At 39.5% G+C, this 19,141-nt stretch overlaps 1 protein-coding gene across 5 annotated transcripts in view; it reads right to left on the reverse strand.

Annotated features, from left to right (window-relative positions):
* Positions 1 to 19,141, reverse strand: part of CCDC146 (coiled-coil domain containing 146) — a 175,249-nt gene that overhangs the window by 13,350 nt on the left and 142,758 nt on the right. For all 5 annotated transcript variants that reach the window (XM_079150224.1, XM_079150227.1, XM_079150223.1 and 2 more), the window contains 7 exons: positions 18,077 to 18,263; positions 10,360 to 10,455; positions 9,152 to 9,322; positions 7,103 to 7,191; positions 6,849 to 7,013; positions 5,071 to 5,295; positions 3,357 to 3,585 (listed from right to left, as the gene is read on the reverse strand). In XM_079150224.1, coding sequence (XP_079006350.1) covers positions 3,357 to 3,585; positions 5,071 to 5,295; positions 6,849 to 7,013; positions 7,103 to 7,191; positions 9,152 to 9,322; positions 10,360 to 10,455; positions 18,077 to 18,263 — 1,162 coding nt within the window. The remainder of the gene's footprint in view (positions 1 to 3,356; positions 3,586 to 5,070; positions 5,296 to 6,848; positions 7,014 to 7,102; positions 7,192 to 9,151; positions 9,323 to 10,359; positions 10,456 to 18,076; positions 18,264 to 19,141) is intronic.

Raw genomic sequence — 19,141 nt, forward strand, 5'->3', positions numbered from 1 at the left:
AGAATCAACCACTGGGATAGATTCAAACTAAAAAGCTTTCTCTCAGCAAAGGAAACTATCAGCAATGCGAAGAAAGAGCCTACAGAGTGGGAGAATATCTTTGCCAATCATACTTCAGATAGAGCACTAATCTCCAGAATCTATAAAGAACTCAAAAAACTCTACTCCAAGAATTCAAACAGTCCAGTCAACAAATGGGCTAAGGAAATGAATAGACACTTCACAGAAGAAGATCTACAAGCAATCAACAAACATATGGAAAAATGTTCAACATCTCTAGTAATAAGAGAAATGCAAATCAAAACCACCCTAAGGTTCCATCTCACCCCAATTAGAATGGCGATTATCAAGAATACGAGCAACAACAGGTGTTGGCGAGGATGTGGGGAGAAAGGTACACTCATACACTGCTGGTGGGGCTGCAAATTAGTGCAGCCACTATGGAAAGCAGTGTGGAGATTCCTTAGAAAACTTGGAATGGAACCACCATTTGACCCAGCTATCCCACTCCTTGGCCTATACCCAAAGGACTTAAAATCTGCATACTACAGAGATACAGCCACATCAATGTTCATAGCTGCTCAATTCACAATAGCCAGACTGTGGAACCAACCTAGATGCCCTTCAATTGATGAGTGGATAAAGAAACTGTGGTATATATATACTATGGAATATTACTCAGCCATAAAGAATGATAAAATTATGACATTTGCAGGCAAATGGATGAAATTGGAGAATATCATGCTAAGTGAGATAAGCCAATCTCAAAAAGCCAAAGGACGAATGATATCGCTAATAAGTGGAGGTTGACACATAATGGGGGGGAGGGAAGGGTTAGAGTTAGGGTTAGGGAGGGGGGCAAGTATGGAGGAAGGAACTACTGTATAGAGGGTAAAGAGGGGTGGGAGGGGTGGGGGGAAGGAAAAAAATAACAGAATGAATCAAACAACATTGCTCTATGTAAATTTATGATTACACAAATGGTATGCCTTTACGCCATGTACAAACAGAGAAACAACATGTATCCCATTTGTTTACAATAAAAAAAAAAAAAAAGAGGCATCATTTCAAGTTTCTACTGAAGGTTTATGTGCTCAGGCAGATCATTTTCTCTAAACCTTCGCTTCCTTGATTGTTACATGGGAAGATATGGCTCAATCTGATGGAGTTGATCCACCAAATGAGATAACAGATTTGAAGTATTTTACAACATGCCCAAGAGTGACACAGATAGAATTTCAAAATGCCAATCAGTGTTCCTTCTTCTTATAATTTTTTTTAAATGGTAACATTTTTTTCCTCTCTCTCCACATTCCTTAATTGCCCTTAATATAGACTTGAAGTATATGTGTGATCAAGTATTCAAGTTATATCATCATCTACTTATCAGGCTTTTGGTTTTTGGAATGGAGGAACTTAAGATTATGTAGAGGGAAATGAGGAGGGGTATGAAAAATGGTCACCATCATCACCCTGTGTACATATATGATTACATGAATGTATGAATCTACATCATGCACAATCATAGAAACAAAAATACGTACCCCATTTGTATTCAGTGAATCAAAATGCAGTCTATAAAAATTTTTAAAAATAAAAAAAAAAGAATTCAAGTTATTGCTAACACTTAATGTTCCCTTAACTAGAAAACTGAAAAACAAAAATATGGTACTTATCAAAGTGATGCCTTCATTTTATTTCCCTCATTGGTACTTGAGGAAAAACTGTTCACTTTCTCTCTGTAAAAGTGTTCTGGTAGCCTAAAATAGTTCATGAGACTTCTAAGATCCTGAAAATGGAGTTGTTATTACAGGATCCAGGAGATTATGACTCATGATAGTCCTTGTATTAGTCTGTGGGGCAATTAAAAACTGTTTAAAATAACTGGGGTGTGTGTGGGGACAAACCTTAGTAGACTTCTGAAAATAATGCAACAAAGAAAACCTGAAAAAAAAAAAAAAAAGCTGAAACACTGCATCTGAAACCAATAACAGGATATGAGGAGGATCCGGCCCCAGAGGACAGAACGCAAACACCGTGTGCTTGAAGCTAGAAATTTCGCATCACATCCTTCCAGAGCACATGATTAGTGCTGAGTAGACAAACAATTAAATGCAGTTTGAAGACTAATGGGAAACTTCCTATTCAACTGTTCCTAAGCATAAAATTCATCCTGCTAAAATAGGTAACTGATGACATGTGGCACACATCTCCATTAATATGCAGTCAAAACGATAATGGCGCACCACTGTCAGGCAGAGCATATAGTATTAAATAATATTTTCCCTTTGGGTAAAACTGAATTCATATTTCACACTGGAAAACTGATTTTGTCTAATAAAATGCCAAGTATTTTTTTTTTTTCTGAAAACAATTTTCAATGGCTGGAAGTATTGATTTGTGGTTCACACAAAGAATATGCTAACAGAGAAGAAATTTTTTTGTTTTTGATCTTATTGGATTTAAAGTCCTTTTGGGCATCCTGATAGTTTAGAAAGAATGGGCAAAGACAGACCTGAAACTACATTTTTTGGGGAGAGCCAAATTACTCTGTAAAATGCAGTGGGCAAGTATGGAGTTCCTGGGGGACAATATGGAACAATGAGGCTGTGGAAGAAAATGGGAGATGAAAGACCAGCCAATGAAATAAAGCCAGGTGGGGGTGCTGCATGGGGCAAAGCACCTGGGGGTCCATCCCTGAGATAGAGTGGCACCAAAGGACTTTGAAGAGCTTGGATTTCTGAGATCTAATTTAAAGTTCCTTGTGTTTCTATAACACAGAGTTGCTTCAAGTCTTCACTAAAATCTGTTCTAAGGCCTTGATCTTGAGCAGGTGTAGACCAAAGAAGGGGCCAGTCCATAGGCCACACTAATGTGTCACAGAAGTGGAATAGGCACTGAGTCCCCAAATGAACCTCTTGTTAATTATTAAATTTAAGGAGTCTCATTCTATGTGATTGCACACTAATAAGGAGCAAGCTTCAGAGGACGAAAGGACCACACATAAGAACTGGATGGTAGCCAAGCTGTTCCCAGCAAGCATCAGCAACATAATTGTGCTGGGGGTAGTGAGAGCCTAGATTGTGAAGTTTTAAACTACGAGGAAACTGAGCTAGAAAGAAGTTTTGGGGAAAGCAGGAGACTGTGAGAGAAAATGTATGGCTACGAAGCCTTCTCAGATTCCATTCTGGAGTAGTGTTCAAAGGTTTTTTCAAACAAGACATTACTCATGGGTTCTTACAGGTACCAGGAGTAGCATGGCTTGGTTTACATGCAAGAACTCATATGATCTACAAACTAAGGTAAGAGACAAAATGCAAATGGTGTGAGGAAGCGTCCCACGACAGCTCTCCCACCTGAATCTGGAGCACGGCAAGGTCAGAGTCCAAGGCCCTCTTGACTGGCAGTAATTTCTTGGTCACACTAATCTGTCTTTGCTTCTCAGCAATCCTCAGTTTTAGGAATCGGATCTTTTCTTCCAGGACATGTATTTCAATTTCCTCATTTAGTTTCATCTTCTCTTGGATATTTATTTTTTCATAAAAAATGCACACTTCTTCTTCCCGCTCTATGAGCTGAACACCACTGTGGTCAAATTCAAAAAAGAGGCTGAGTGCTAAGGCCACTGTTTTACTAGTCACTGTAGTTCCCTCTGGCTTTGGGTACAAAATACACAACACAGTAAAATTCTAGAGGGTTGGAGATACTTACCAATGACTTTCTAGTTAAATTACACACTGGATTTTTCTGGAGAGAGGTGTGTTTAGCAGTTTGACACTTAGGCCAGCCATGTGGTTGGTTGGTCGGTCATAGTATTTGTGTGGGTCCCAGAAGTTTTCTGGGGACAGGAAAGAATGTCATTCCCCATGTGTGAACAAAGTAATCCCATAGTCTGATTTTCTGCAGACCCTTTTCTTGGGCCAGATTTGCCAACCGAGTCCTGGCCAGAAGCACACAGGCGGGGGACCAGAGAGTGTGTTTTGGGAGTGATTCTGCTCTATAGCAAGTTGCTAGGTCCACTTAGGTCCTTTTAAAGTTGAATTTTTTTATGCTAATTTCCCCATAAACAGGCAAAAGTCTGTCCTTTGTAATCGTGCTGGTGAGTCGGGGTGGGGAGACTCCCCGTTCCTTGAGGAGAGACTATGGGAAAGAAATAAGGATTTTCTAACTCCTATAGTTCTATTCTGACCAGAGCCTGGGAGCACAGGATTTGCCCAAATGCTTTGGTCTGTTCTAAGAACGAAATGGGATATATTTCCCCACCTCAGAGAAAACACTCATCCATCCTCTGAAAAAGTGCTGCTTAAGGACCCTAAGGGCCTTCCCATACCTACTTTGTATGCGTCACCTAGAATTCTACCTTTAACTCTTTCTGTCTCCTCTCTCCAAACATGCATGCACATAGTTGTACTTGGCTAATCTTAGCTGTATATTTTGTGTACTTTCTCTGTTAACATTTCTCATGATCAAGTTATTTCAACAGAAGTGAGGGGCAATGTTTTATTGTCTTTTTGAAGTCTGATGGTCAAGCACTCCAATGCCTCACACAGAACAAGAAATCAGATATCAGGGGTCATTATTACAGGGCTCTACAACCACACATTCCAGTTTCTCAGAGCACAAGCAACTTGGGGGAAACTGCTAGAACATAAATTGATTCATGACATAACTGCAGCCTGGAAGAAACAAGACCCTCTAAAGTTCTTGTTGAGAAAACAAGCTAAGGGAATGACTTTGATACATAAGACCAAACTTGTCACCAAAATGAATACCAGTTACAAAGACTTACTTATGTCAATTATGTGAAAAGAATTTGATATTATCACAGATATTCTGAATGGTAGCATGAGAAAGGACTTCGATCTTCAAGTGAGTAATTTCCTAACCCCTCCTTTTTGCCTGTTTCTTTTACAAGGATAGCAGTTTTTATTTTCGGGTAAAATAGTCATTAGCATTCTCTAAAAGCTAATGAAATCTGAATGTCACATATCCCTCACTCCTCACTAGGAGGACATATCTAAGTTAGGTGTGTTTGGTACCCTGTTTTCATACCAGGTTCCTGGTCTTTACCTTTCATTGCGCCTCTGCACAGCCTTCTCGTACTTTCTGCGAAGTCGCACCATCTCCTCTTCTATCATTGTGAGCATATTGGCGAGTCTGTCCATGTTGTTTAGCTGGGCTTCCTTCTTCTCTTTCATTTCCTGAAGTTTTGATACGATTTTGCACACATCGTTTTGCAAGCTCTCTCTGATAGTAACGTTGTTGGCATGTTTCAGCATAGAATTTTGCAGCTTTCTTTTAAAATAATGGGACAGTGGCTAAGATTATGAATCCAATGAGGACTTCTGAGACACAAGCAGTTCTAAGTAGCTCTTGGTTTTGTGTGGCTCTTGAAATAACAGTAGTAATAACAGTGATACTCTGTATACAATTCAGGAGTTTTTGTAATTGTCCCCAGGTCTCAGACTCTCCTCCCTCCATCCAGAACAGGACATCTTTCCTTTGTGCCCAAGGTTTCTTTGTGCCCACTTTGTCAAAGCAAGAGACTAGTCAGTCCTCCATGCTCTGCTGTCCTCCAGAGCCCACTCTCCCAAGGACAAGGTTGTTCTATCTGATGGCATCGACTGGACCTGAGCTGATGCCTGAGCTTCAGTGTGGGCCATAATTCACGCTGAATGAGATCACAGCCTCTGTAAATGTAACTTTTCTGTTGTGAGAGAACCTGATTGGGAAATTATATTTTTTTCTTTCTACACCTACCACTCTCCAAATGAAGTCATTTGTAATATTTTTATTAAAGGAAACTGGATAATGGCCAACAGAAAAAGTTCACATGTGTAGAGTTAGGAGATCAGGAACTAACATGGGTAAAAGAGTCCAACGTACCTTGGCACATGGCAAACAATAAATCAATAAAACTACCATTTGCCAGACACCCTTCTGTGTGCTATTACATAGATTAGCTCACTGAATAATAAAAGATCTTATGAAATAGAAACTCTTCTTATGTATAAGGAGAGGGAGTCCAGAGATATGTTAGCTTGTCCAAGGTCAGTCAGCTAGTATGTGGCAGAGCTGGGACTTGTGTCTAGGAAGCCACTTCTCTTAATTGCTCTCCTGTATTACCTCCTGTGGGTACATTAGATGCTTTAACTCTACAACCAGAGGATGCTGACTAATAAACACTTGAGCTGTTTTCTAACAAGTGCAGATTACCAGAGTTGGATTTTTCTAATTGGGCAAATGATAATCATCAAATCATCACATTAAACAGTTATACATTATAGTTGCCCAGCAATGGATAAAGACAGTGTGGTATACATACACCATAGGGTTTTATTCAACCATAACAAAGAATGAAATTGTCATTTTCAGGAAAATGAATGGACTTTGAGTATATTATGTTAAGGGAAATAAGTCAAACTCAAAGTCAAGGGTTGGATGTTTTATCTCAGATGAAAGCTAGAGAGGAAAAAAGAAAAGAAAGGTAGTTGGGGAAATTTCATGAAAATGGAAAGGAGATCAGTATAGTGGAGGGGAGGGAAAAGAAATGCTGGGGAAGGATGTTGGTCAAATTATATTGTCATATTGTGTGCCTGTAGGGATGTGTAACAACCAATCCCACCATTAAGTACATCTATAATGCATCAATAAAAATTATGGACAAAGGGAAAAAAGTGTGGCTCCCAAATGGAAGCATAAGCAATTGTGTTCAGAAGATTAGATTATTATTTAGGAAACAAAGTGTTTAAATGGGGCGGCGTTCCCAGCTCTCTAAACAACTTATTTTCTATCTTATGTTTCCCCAGGTAAGGCTTTGATAGCATGACAATTATTGTAACACTTACCTTTCCTGAGTAATTGCACTATTTCTTAAAATTTCCAGTTCACTTAATGACATTTTATGCCTTTCTCTTATTTCATTTACTTTCTGGTGAGCTTTATGAAGTAGGTTAACAAACTTGTTTCTTTCATTTCGAATTGTGTCATACAATTTTGCAAACTCTCTGAGCCTGTGAAAGTACAAAGTGTTTTTTGAAATGTGTAAACTAAAAAAATCAGCTTTGCCCCACCCAAGTAGATAATCACGCGATTCTTTTACCTTCGACGAATTTCACGTTTTTTCTTCCGATGTATCCTGATTTCAAGATCCTTTGCTTTGATTTCCTTAACAATGCTGTTATATTTTTGCTGAAATGTAAAACTTATGTATGAAATAACATGAATAGCCCCCAGCTGAACCCCATTTCATTCCCATCCGTGAAGGAATCATCTCTCTTGGCCTGCTGGGTTGTGCAGATCAGGAGGAGGGACTCGGGCACATCTGAAAGTTGTCTTTTAGTTGAACAGGTTCACATGGGCCAGGCCAAAGGGTAACATATAGAAGAGAGAGAACCTGTACTGATTGGGTTTGAGGATCTAGTGAGAGAAGAGTGTGGACTGTACAGACAGACAGGGTGAGCATGGAGTTTCAGGAAGATAGAAAAGGGAAGATGATTGATAGGAAGTTTTGGAAAATTTTATGCACAAAACCCTCTGTGGCATTTCATGAGAAACTGAAACAATGATTAAAGTGCTTTTCCATTGCTCTGTGAGAATGGGTGTCAGGAAGAAACCAATATTTAGGTAACTGTGAATAATTAAATAGGTATAGGTAATTATTTAATTATTTAATAATAATTAAATAATTAAATAGGTAGTGCTATCTATGGTTTTGGGGGTGATAGATGCACCACATTTCCTCTTTACCTTTTGTCTTTGTAGATGGCACTACATTTTTTCCTCTCTTTTTGTCTTTTTTTTTTTAATGGAATGCAGATGTTGCATAAAAGGAAAATGATAAGCTATAATGCCTTCTGATGGAAATGACAGCAAACTGCAAGGAACATTTAACAGAGCAATTCCCACTGCTAAGAAACTCCAGGAATAAATATTTTTCCTTTATCAATTTCCAGATCTCAAAAGGAAGAATTATTATTGTGCTTCAATATGACTGAGCTCATTTTGATTTTGCTCCTCTGCTCCTCCTCCCCTCAATCCCTCTCTTCTCTCTGGTTGCCTTTCCTTCCCATTCCTGCTTGCCCTTTCTCTTCTTTGTTGGAATCCACTTGTCCCAGGGACTCTGCTGGGCTTCTTACAGTCTTCTTGATGGAATCAAAATCATTTAACGTGGATTGAGTAACCCTCCCTATCTCACTTCTCCTGCTTTTGTCTCTGGTTTTGCCATTGGACATCCCTTCTCTCATCTTCCCCTGTGTCAACCATGTTGAACTTCTTTCAGTTTCTCCAATGTTAAGGTGGAAAAATAGTGAATGGGGGATGTGGAGAGTTTGCTATTGGTTGCATAGTTAGATCTTCCTCTCTGTAAAACCTAATCTCATTGCTACTAATGCTGTGGTGTGAGGTTTTTTTTTTTTTTTTTTTCTGGAAAATGAGAAGAAATGTCATCCTCATGTAAATACTCATTCAGAATGAGAATAAAGGATGCATTTGGAAACAGCCAACATTTGAGTCATATGATAAATTCAAATACTCTTAAAATATGTCACATCATATTCCTTAAGGAATTTCTGGGTATAATCTGGACATAATCCTTCCATGGAACAAATAATTCTAAAGTTAGAATTTTAGCTAGCATGATAGAAGGTTTTGTTTTGGGATGATGCACTGGGCCCTCTCTGGCACTCTATAGGGGTCTGAGAAAATCATGGAGTGAAAAGCAATAACCAAGGGTATCCTGGCACTGGTTTGAATATGCTTTCTGGATGTACTTGGGAGGGAGACAAATGCTACTGCTCAAGTTGTTCCTAGGCAAATCACAGTGGGATCTGAGATGGTAGTCAATCACCAGGTTTTGTCAGTGGCCTATGCACCCACCTGCCCTGTCGACTGGAGGAATCCCCTACTCCCAGTTATTGTTATCCAATCAACATCTGTTCCAATCCTCTCCTTATTGTAGATTGCTGACTATTGCTAATTGAATTCTGGGACTATTTTTCAGTGCATGACAGAGTCTCATTCAGGAAAAATTTATAGTTGCTGGGATATGAAGGAGATTTATAGCTATAGATTCCTAATGAACACTGCACCAAAAGGAGTCCCCTCAGAATTCTCTGTAGTAGTAAATGAATGGTTACAAAAACGCAGTTACCTGAGCTTTCAGGAAATCCTTGGACTTTTGGTCCTTTTCATCAATTTTGATTTGTGTCATACGGACAAGGTTGAACACCAATTCTCGCAAGTGTTCTTGCTCCTTTAAAAGCTTGTTTTCTTCTATAATTTGCTGTTCTACCAACTTTGACTCTGCTTCTGATAGAACTTTCTTTTGAAAACCACAACATAATTATAATTTGTTTGAAGGAACACAATTAAGGATAGTATCTTGGACTACCTTTGTAGTCCTGTGTAGATTTATTAAAACATAAAACAAAGTAACTCCACTTTATTTTCCCTCTGTTTTATGAAAAAATGTGCAAATCAGTGAGTTAACATGATGAAATTTTTTCTTAGACTATTGTCAAATGACCATAAAAAGAGACATGAAAAGTGTTTTCAAATTTGTCAAGAGTACCTTGAATTAACAAACAAAAATTGAATTCTTAAATTAGACATTGGTGAAATAAAACATTGCTGTTTACTTTTTTAATTTTGGTACTGGGGATCGAACCTAGTGCTTTGCATGGGCTAGGCAAGTACTTCACCACTGAGTTACTTTTCTAGCCTTTTAAATTTTGTTATGTTGTTTTTTTGGTGCTGGGGATCAAACCCAGGGTCTCATGCATGCTAGGCCACATCCCCAGTCCTTTATTGTGAGACAATCTCACAAAGTTGCTGAAACTGGCCCTGAATCCATATATGCCACTGCATGTTACCATTTATTTTTAAAGTAGTCAATAGCCCTTTTATTTTAAAATATCTTTGATTTGTATACATTTTGCCAGATCAAACACATCCTTTTTTCCCCAAACTTAGTGTGGGGTTGAGTGAACTTTGAGATAAGGAAGGACTGAGGGTAGCTCAGTAGTAGAGCACTTGTCTAGCATGTGTGAGGCCCTAGTCCGATCTCCAGCATTGAGAAAAACTTTAAAGAGAAGGAAATACATCCACATTAAGCAGAATGATATTTCTTTGATGACTTTTACTGATGAGGTTTCATTGGAGCACATTTAAAATACCACAATAAGCTGGATCTAGAGTACACACCTGTAATCCCAGCTACATGGGAGGCTGAGGCAGGAGGATCACAAGTTCAAGGTCAGCCTGGACAATACAGTGAAACCCCATCTCAAAAAAATAGAATCATCAGGACAACCATATTACCATTTTGAGAGAGAAGCTTAAATGAGAACTGATATTAACCTGCTGGACCAAATTCCTCTTAGCTACTTCAACTTCCTTGTGGAGTTCTCGCCTCCTCTCAGATAATACAGAATCATCTTTAGGAAATGCTTCCATCTGGAAATCAAAATTTAAAACAGGTACTTATAGAAAAATGCAATCTTTGGTGCCATGTAACCAAACCCATCACATACTTTCTGGAAAAGGCAGGCAAATCATGTTCTCAATCTTACAGGAACTGCCTATCATGCTGAAGATTCTCTGCAAAGTCATAGCACACGATAACACGAAGAATTGACAAACATCCGTTATTCACCAGCTGCAAATATTTCACTTATCCATCATTTGCAAATAAATCTTACTAATAGTTATTGTAATTCAGTATTGACTAGGTGCTTGGAAAACTCTAAGGGCTTATATGTATGGTCTTATTTAATCCTCACAATAACCCCATGAGTTTAGATACTACTATTATCTCCAAATGAACAGATGAGGATAATGAGGCACAAACACATTAAGCAAATTTGCCTTAATAGTACAGGTGCAAACCCAGGCAGTTAACCTTGAACCTGTGACCTTAACACAGCATCACACTACCTCTCTAAATCATGCTTCAGCACTTTGAGAAAACATATATATACTATGACGATTCAAGTGATGGTTATAAAACATGAGTTCATTTATGAAATATTATAGGTTAAAGAAAAATAGAAGCTATTTCTTAGTAATAGTGGGAACAGTTTGATTCTTTCATGTAGTGAAGCCAAGCCCTTGTCCCAGAACAGCAGAGCTGCAGACTGGGTGGGCTTAAATGCAGGTAGTGAGCATAGGCAGCAGCCTTGCAGATCCCATCGTGCCAGCACAGGTGAGGTGCAGAGCGCGCCAAGGCAGCACAACCTGGCCTGGTGCCAATGCCCACTTCACACAGCACCATAACCCAGAACCCTGAGCATCCACCATCTGACGACCTTAACCTGCTTCCCAAGAAGCCACGGGAAAGGGAAGGGGGGCAGACCTGAATGAGATTACAGGACTAATCAATAGCGTTGGTGCTTTTCCAAACCCTGATTAGCATAAATTTGGACCAATAGTGTTGACCTGAGTGCTATAGAAACCCCTAGACTAGCACACTCAAGTGACCACCTGCTATCAGGTCCCCTCTTGTCCCTGTGAGAGTTTCACACTTGAATAAATCCTATTCCTTTCACTCTTGCCTTCTGTTGTCCCATGAATTTTATTCCTTAGATTTGGAAGACAAGAACCTGGAAAGAAGTTGGCAGGGAGCTGCTGAGGTCTGCTGAAACACTGGAGGGCATAGCTTGCCATGTAGAACTGCAACAAAATACTCCACAGTGGTGGAGGAGAATCATGCTTTGCTGGCTGCAACCCTGGAGCTGATGTCTGTAGGCATCCCCTGCTCATCCCCTGTGATGAGCTGCTAATGTAAAACAGGCTTTCTTGGCTGCAGAGGCCTGCAGGATACACAGACCCATCCACCATCAGAAGGGGAGATTCATGGTTTGTGAGTAGCCAGAAAGTTCTTACAGAAAATAAAAGCCTCTTTTCTGTTGATACCTAAATTTTGTTTGTACTTTTCCCTATATTTAAGTTCTTTGGGGAGAGAGCAAAATCTGTCTATGAGTTTTTGTTGCCCTATATGAAATGATCTTGATAGATTCTTTATGAGGAGGACACATGGCAACTGATATGGGAAGGGGTGCCATCTGAGGCCACAGAGAGGGACACCTTGGGGCGTTTATAGCCTACTTCACTTTGGACCATGTTTTGGTCAGCTGTTTCGCTGCTGTGACTAAATGACCTGACCAGCACAACTGCAGAGGAGGAAAAGTTTATTTGGGGGCTTATAGTTTCAGAGGTCTTAGTCCATAGAAGGTCTTAGGGCTGAGGTGAGGCAGAACATCATGGCCTAAGTGCAGCAGAGGCTTATATGGTGATCAGGAAGTAGAGAGAGAGGTTTCCACTTGCCAGATACAAAATATATACCCCATAGCCACGCCCTCCAGTTACCATCAGTTAATCCCATCAGGGATTGATTCACCGATTAGGTTAAGGTTCTAGCCCAATCGTTTCTCCTCCGAAGCTTGCATTGTCTCACACATGAACTTTCGGGGGCTGCCACATCCAAACCACAACACACCATTAAAATAGAAGCATGTGGTGCCAATCCGATGTGGCTGATTTCCTACCGTGACAGCACATACTTCCACGCACCAAGGTTAAGTATTGGCTAAAACTTGTCCCAAGAGGGGAATATCATGCTATTTAGTGATTTAAAGGTCTCCTAACAAGATCATTCTGAGAGTCAAGCTGCTGTTTTAAAGTGGCTGAAGTGTTACTGGGCGTGGCGATGCACGCCTGCAATCCCAGCAGCTCCCATGCTCTTCCCATGCTCTGAGGCAGCTTCAGCAACTTAACAAGGCCCTAAGAAACTTAGCAAGAAACCTGTCTCAAAATAAAAAAAAAAATGAAGGGTCTGGGAATCTGGGAATGTGGCTCAGTATTTAAGTACCCCTGGGTTCAATCCCTAGTACAAAAAAAAAAAAAAAGTAGCTGAAGTGTCTTTGGACACTTGAACTTGTGTATCTGCAAAGGACCACCTTTTTACCCTTGTGTGCCCAGTGATGTCCTGCTTCCCATGGCCTCACCTACATGGAGAGCTAGTTGTCAAGGAACACATACTTGATTTAGGGAGATGAATCAGGGTCTTGAGACCCATGTAACAATATACAGAATCTTGTGGTCTTAAGGAACAGATAATTGCTATAGCAGATCAGCAAAGGGGGAGGTCAAGGAAGACTTGAATAATCAGAAGAGACTTGATGGAAGAGGTAAGAAGTCAGTGAGAAAGAGCTTGATTTTTTCCACTGGAAACTGGAGTTAAGCCTTTCTGGTCAGGCAAAGTCCAGCAAGCATCCTGGTTTCCACTGGGTTCTCTGCTACCAGTGGACTAGGAGTGGGCTGCTTCCCATGCTCTGTTCCCAAGGGTAGGCAAATCTGCACATAAATGCTACCTGGGACCAGGAAACCTTATAAACTTTTGACAAAAAATATGATTATACACCACCAGTTACTATGTCAACTAAAGGCACCCAACAGATTTTCCATCTATAACTTCTTAAAAGTTAAGAAATTAGACATTATTCTGTTGCTGTAAACATCCTAAGTATTTGCTATCAGGAAACCCCAGTGTTAAGGGTAATGCTTTGATATTTTTCAAAAACATCCATGAGGCTTGTGTCTTAAGTTTCTGGAAGAATCTCTCTGAACAGTCAAACGCCATAGGAGAATCAAATTGTCTCTGGGGAAAATAAATTCTGAAGAATAGCCAGAACCTTCTGACGCTCACTTTTTAATCTTTTTCCTTCTTGGATTGCATGCAAGAATGAAGTGTTCAGGGAGTGACTGGCCTGACTCCTATTTTCAAGTACTGCCATCTGTGGGCAGTGGCCAAGTTAATTAAAAGTCATAGGTCAAAGAGGAAGTATCTTATTGAAACTGTTCTAGGACAATAACAGAGCTTTTTCTTGAAGTCAGTGAAGGGAGAGTATTTTAATACATTTTAATTTCTTTTAGTTTTATATTCATGGGTGCTATTTTATGAACTCAGTAACTGATAGTTATAATATAAATAGTTTTTATTTGTCAAGATTTGGACAATGTGAGCATTCCACTGCAAACTCCTCTTTAGTTAGGGGCCATTCCTATGTACTCTGGGTCTAGCTAGATCAATCTATACGCCTTACCATTGGAATCAGAGCCTGGTTAGATTTATAGTGTCCCATGCTTAAATAAAAACAGATAGCCAAGGATCACCATACATTGGAGGAAAGTTTTTAACAAGAAAGAGACCAAAACAATCAAACTAAAACAATGAAATCCAGGAAAATGTGATTTAAAGAAAATAAAGTCCATGCAGGAAGAAGTAGAAATCATGACTAGTATCTTCAGTGAGATAAGAAATGAAATATGAGTAAGGATACTTTAAAAAAAGAAACATTCAGGGAACAAAAAGTGTTGGGGGCTATGCCATGTGGACTACACCAAGATGGCGCCTGGCAGCCTGCCAGAAGTTGTTTTGATCACATCCGGTGGTGAGGAAGTCGGTTAACATAGACACTCTCAGGTGCTTTATCATTGGCCGTATTCAAGTGAGTCCACCCACACAACGCATGCACATGTGTTCCCGAGTGCTCCTGCTCGTGCCTGCTCCTTTTGACCTTTGCTGTGATTGGGCAGCTGGCTCCTCGCCTGATCTTCGCTTAACTGGCATGACCCTACCCTCTGCCTCCTGGAGGGAATATAAGTGGGCAGTAGGCAGAAGGCAAAAAGCAGTAGGCAGAAGGCAGAAGGCAGATGGCAGATCGCAGAGTGGAGGACTAAGAACACACCTCTAGGTTGCAGGTCGCAGATCGCAGTATGCAGGACGCACCACTAAGAAGCACCTCTGATAGACAGCACCTTTAGCACGCACCTCTAGCATGCACCTTTAGTTTGCAGGATGCAGGACACACCTCTAAGAAGAAGCAGCAGAACTCTAAGAAGAAACAGATCTCTGAAAGCGTAGCAAGCCTCTTTCTCTAAAACTCCCTCTCAAAGCCTCTCTTCCTCTAAAATCAAGCAAGCCTCTCTTCCTCTATAAGCTAGAGAATAAGCAAGCAAGCAAGGAAGCAGAAGTAGTTTATTTCCAGTCCACCTCCGATAAATACCCGCGAGATTGTTGCTGCAGGCGGCAACAAAAAAGAGCTTATGGAAATACAAAATATAAGAGCCAGATGAAAGAGTAGAGGGTTGAATGGAAACATTGAAGAAATCTCCTTTAGGCAAATCAAAAGACAAAATGGAGTGGGCAAAAGTAAAGAAACAGTTCAAGATAAAGTCTCAGAACTGAGTGACATGTTTCCACATACAAAGAACCAAACAAGTGCCCAGAAAAATGAATAAAAATAGGAGCTCACATGTGGGGACATCCCTGTGAGATTTTAAAATTCTGGTGGCAAGTAGAAGATCCCACAGGCTTCCAGCATGAAAAAATAAAGACTTCCTAAAGGATCCAGAATCAGAATAATACTAGATTTTCCTAACTCTGACTTCAGAAGCTACAAGACAATTGATCAATGTCTTTGTGCTAATGGAAAATTATTTCCAACTAAAATTCCATATCCAGTTAAACTATTAATTATATGTATACCTGGTATGAAAGAAAAATATTTTATATCATGCATTTTCTTTTTCTCTCTTTTTTTTATACATACATTTTCTGACACCAAAGCGCTTTAAAAATTACTTTCCAGTGCCAGGCATGGTGGCGCATGCCTGTAATTCCAGCAGCTTGGGAGGCTGAGGCAGGAGGATCTTGAGTTCAAAGCCAGCCTCAGCAAAAGTGAGGTACTAAGCAGCTCAGTGAGACCCTGTCTCTAAATAAAATACAAAATAGGGCTGGGGATGTGGCTCAGTGGTTGAGTGCCTCTGAGTTCAATCCCTGGTACCCTCCTACCCTCCCAAAAAAATTACTTTCTAGTCTCATTTTCTCAGGAAGCTACTGGAAGGCATTCATCCTTCCAAAAAAGGGAGTGAAAGGGAAATAGACAAGATCTGTGGAATATGGAATCTCAGAAGGGAGGCAAAACATTTCACCAAGATGGTAGCGCGAGGCTCCAAAAATGAGCAGGGCAGTAGGCACATAGAAAAATAAGATAAGTTTGTAATAGATCAGAGACTGAGAAAGAGAAAAGCAGCCCTGATATCCAGGAGCTGGCTGAGCACTCACAGCTAGGCCTTGGTGTACTGTTGATTCTAAATAATTTCAGAAAACATCAACTTCTGACAAAGTCACTCTGTGATTATGGAGCAAGACAAAACCAAGACCATTTCATAATTGTGTTTGAATGCAGGCAAAAACATGAATGTCATCCAAGCCACAAAACAGCATACGTTCCCCGCTTACAATTTTCTTTACCAATTTACAGCTTTCCTCAGTCGAGTCTTTTCTGTAAGATTTGTTAAGATACTCAACCATAAAATTACTCTCATCTCCTGACAACATCCAAATTCAAGGCTAAGTATCATTCCTTAAACCATTCCCCACATCACATGACACAAGTCCAAGTGTGGCTAATACCTTCTTCTCCCTTCTAATTTCCTCTACTTAGACCTCCTTCCATTCCCTGTGGTTATGTGTTCTCCCTTGCTGCAATGTGTGATTTAATAACCCATTCAGCTACAGGAGTATTCCTGTTATCTTTTGCTAGAGGTCACTGATAATGCTCAGGGATGATTTATTTTAAGAAGATTAAATGTATAAATTATCAAATGTGTTTTAGCACGCAGAGGAAATTCAGGCAACTGGAGAGAAGGGCTTGGGGTTGAACTAATGATAAGTACATAGAAAAACAAGCAAATGAAAAAACAGGATGATTATAAATTCCTGAGACACTAGTTTTATAAGAAAGGGCAATTATATAATATTACATGGCTCAGGTGTGCATAGACTTTACATATTCATATCAATGTAAACATTAAATTCTGAACTAACCAAAATTATGACATGAGCATATTGGGCTCATGGAGTGACAAGAAATGTGTGCATGGTGAATAGGGGTGTAAAAGGGAGTCGTATCCTTCAGTTTTAAAACCGAAAACTCAAATAACAGTATTATAAGCGTGTCACATAGGGAATGAAGAGATACTGAAAGAACTAACTGAAGGAATAACATTTAATTTGAAGAAAACTTGATGAGGAATAGGAAGTACATAGAAAATCTTTCTTTCCATGCCTAGGACAGACATCACTAATTGACCACAGAGCTCCTATCTGACAAGGCAGTGCTTGGCCCCAGAATCCTTGGCAACATGGTCACTATGAGGAGCTACCAACAATTGAATGGTGCTGATACTTGGAGTGACATCTGTTTGCCTTGATTAGGCCATATGATCTTTATGATTCCTCCTAGTTCTTTCATTCTATAATTATGTTAAATAAGGATCCATTGAATGTCTTGCATAGGTGAGTGACATCCATCAATTTTAATTTAGTAGCGAAATGGAGTATAGATTGGACATGGAAGGACTAGAACCTACAGAAAACAGCCAGTGGGCAATTGTAGTCATTCAGGTAGTGAGAGGGTACTGAGAAACATTTTGAAGCTCATCAACATGGCCTGATGATGTAGTCTTCTCCACTATAATAAAATAGCCATATTCATAATCTTACCCTAACTATAAACATTTCTTTGGCTTTTAAAAATGTTTACATATATAAAGACAGAAAAGCAATGCTAGAATCTGGATTGTCCTTGGCTAGTTGGAGGTACAAGTCAACTGACCACATTTACATGATTTGATCTGGTCCTTGATGGTCACAGTCTGCCATGATGCCATTCTGAATCTGACTTTCAACTGACACAGACAGCGATGCACTCAGCCCTACACTGTAGTGAACCCTCTAGTTTTTCTAGAACTAGATGGCTAAATTACTTCCCTAGCCAAGCTGGTATCTGATCCAAATAAGACATTTCTCTGGTCTTGGTCTCTTAAAAGAGATTGAAAAACATTATAGGACAATAAACTGTATACTAGGTCTGATGCATTTGAAAACTGCCTTTTTCCTACTATTTTTCTTCTTCTTTCTCTATTGATTCCAAAAACAACTTCCCAAAATATTTTTACTTCAAAAGATAGCACTCAGTTTAAAAACCAGACAGAAGTTTTTAGCACTCACCTCTAATAGAAGCCTTTCATGCAAGGCTTGAGTTTGAGTGAGCGCATCTGAGGACACTTTCAAGAGCATCTCCATCTTTTTTAAATTTCGAATATCTCGTTCCTTCTCTCTTTGCTTGTGAGAAAGTTCATCATGGTAGTTCTGCTTGTCGATGATATTGTTTCGTATATTGAGATCTAAGATCCCTCTGTCCAGGTACAGGGAGAAAATGAGAGTGGTCTGTCGTCAGCTGTCCTACCTGTTTTACAAAACCTATCAAGACAGCATCGTAGTATATATGTATAAAACCGTTCTTTTGTTAGAATCACAAATTATAAATAATGCTCAAAGTAACCAGGTTTGTGAGTGGATATCATTTGGAATTATAGTCTTATAAATCCTCAATGTAATAACATTTGGCACAGAGAGAGAAACCATGACTTTCCCTAAAATTTTATCTAAAAATGGTAAGTTGGGGCTGGGCATATAGCTTAGTGGTAGAGCATTTGCCTAGTATGCATGAGGCTCTGGCTTCCATCACCAGCACTGGGGGGTGGGGGGGAAGCATGAAGTAAAATTCTCCCAAGGAATCACATCATGAATTTTCTCCATTAGGAAATAGTCATGATTACCTCAACAACATTGATTGGTGAAATCCCTGAACTGTAGAGCACACACCGGTGATTTTCCAGAAGTACATTTCGGAAACTTAACAGCATCTAATGGATTTTTGTCTTTGAAATTTGGTCACAGAGAATTGAGGAAAAGTATGAGTAAAAGATGGAAAAAATACCTCAAAATAAATTACATATGTGTATTATACATGTATATATACATTTATACTTTATGTATATGTATGTGTGTGTATTTATATGTGTGTATATATGTATGTGTATGTGTGTGTGTGTGTGTGTGTGTATAAATAAAATTTTATCTTATTTTATTTCAGTGCTGGGGATTTATTTAACCCAGGGCCTTGTGCATGCTTGGCAAGCACAATACCACTGAGCTACATCCCCAGTCCAATAACATATTTTAAATTAATGGCAAAAGTTGATTAAAAATTCTTTTAATGCCTGTGATACA

The sequence above is a fragment of the Sciurus vulgaris genome (assembly GCF_902686455.1).
Source record: "Sciurus vulgaris genome assembly, chromosome: 8".
In the NCBI taxonomy this organism is placed as follows: Eukaryota; Metazoa; Chordata; class Mammalia; order Rodentia; family Sciuridae; genus Sciurus; species Sciurus vulgaris.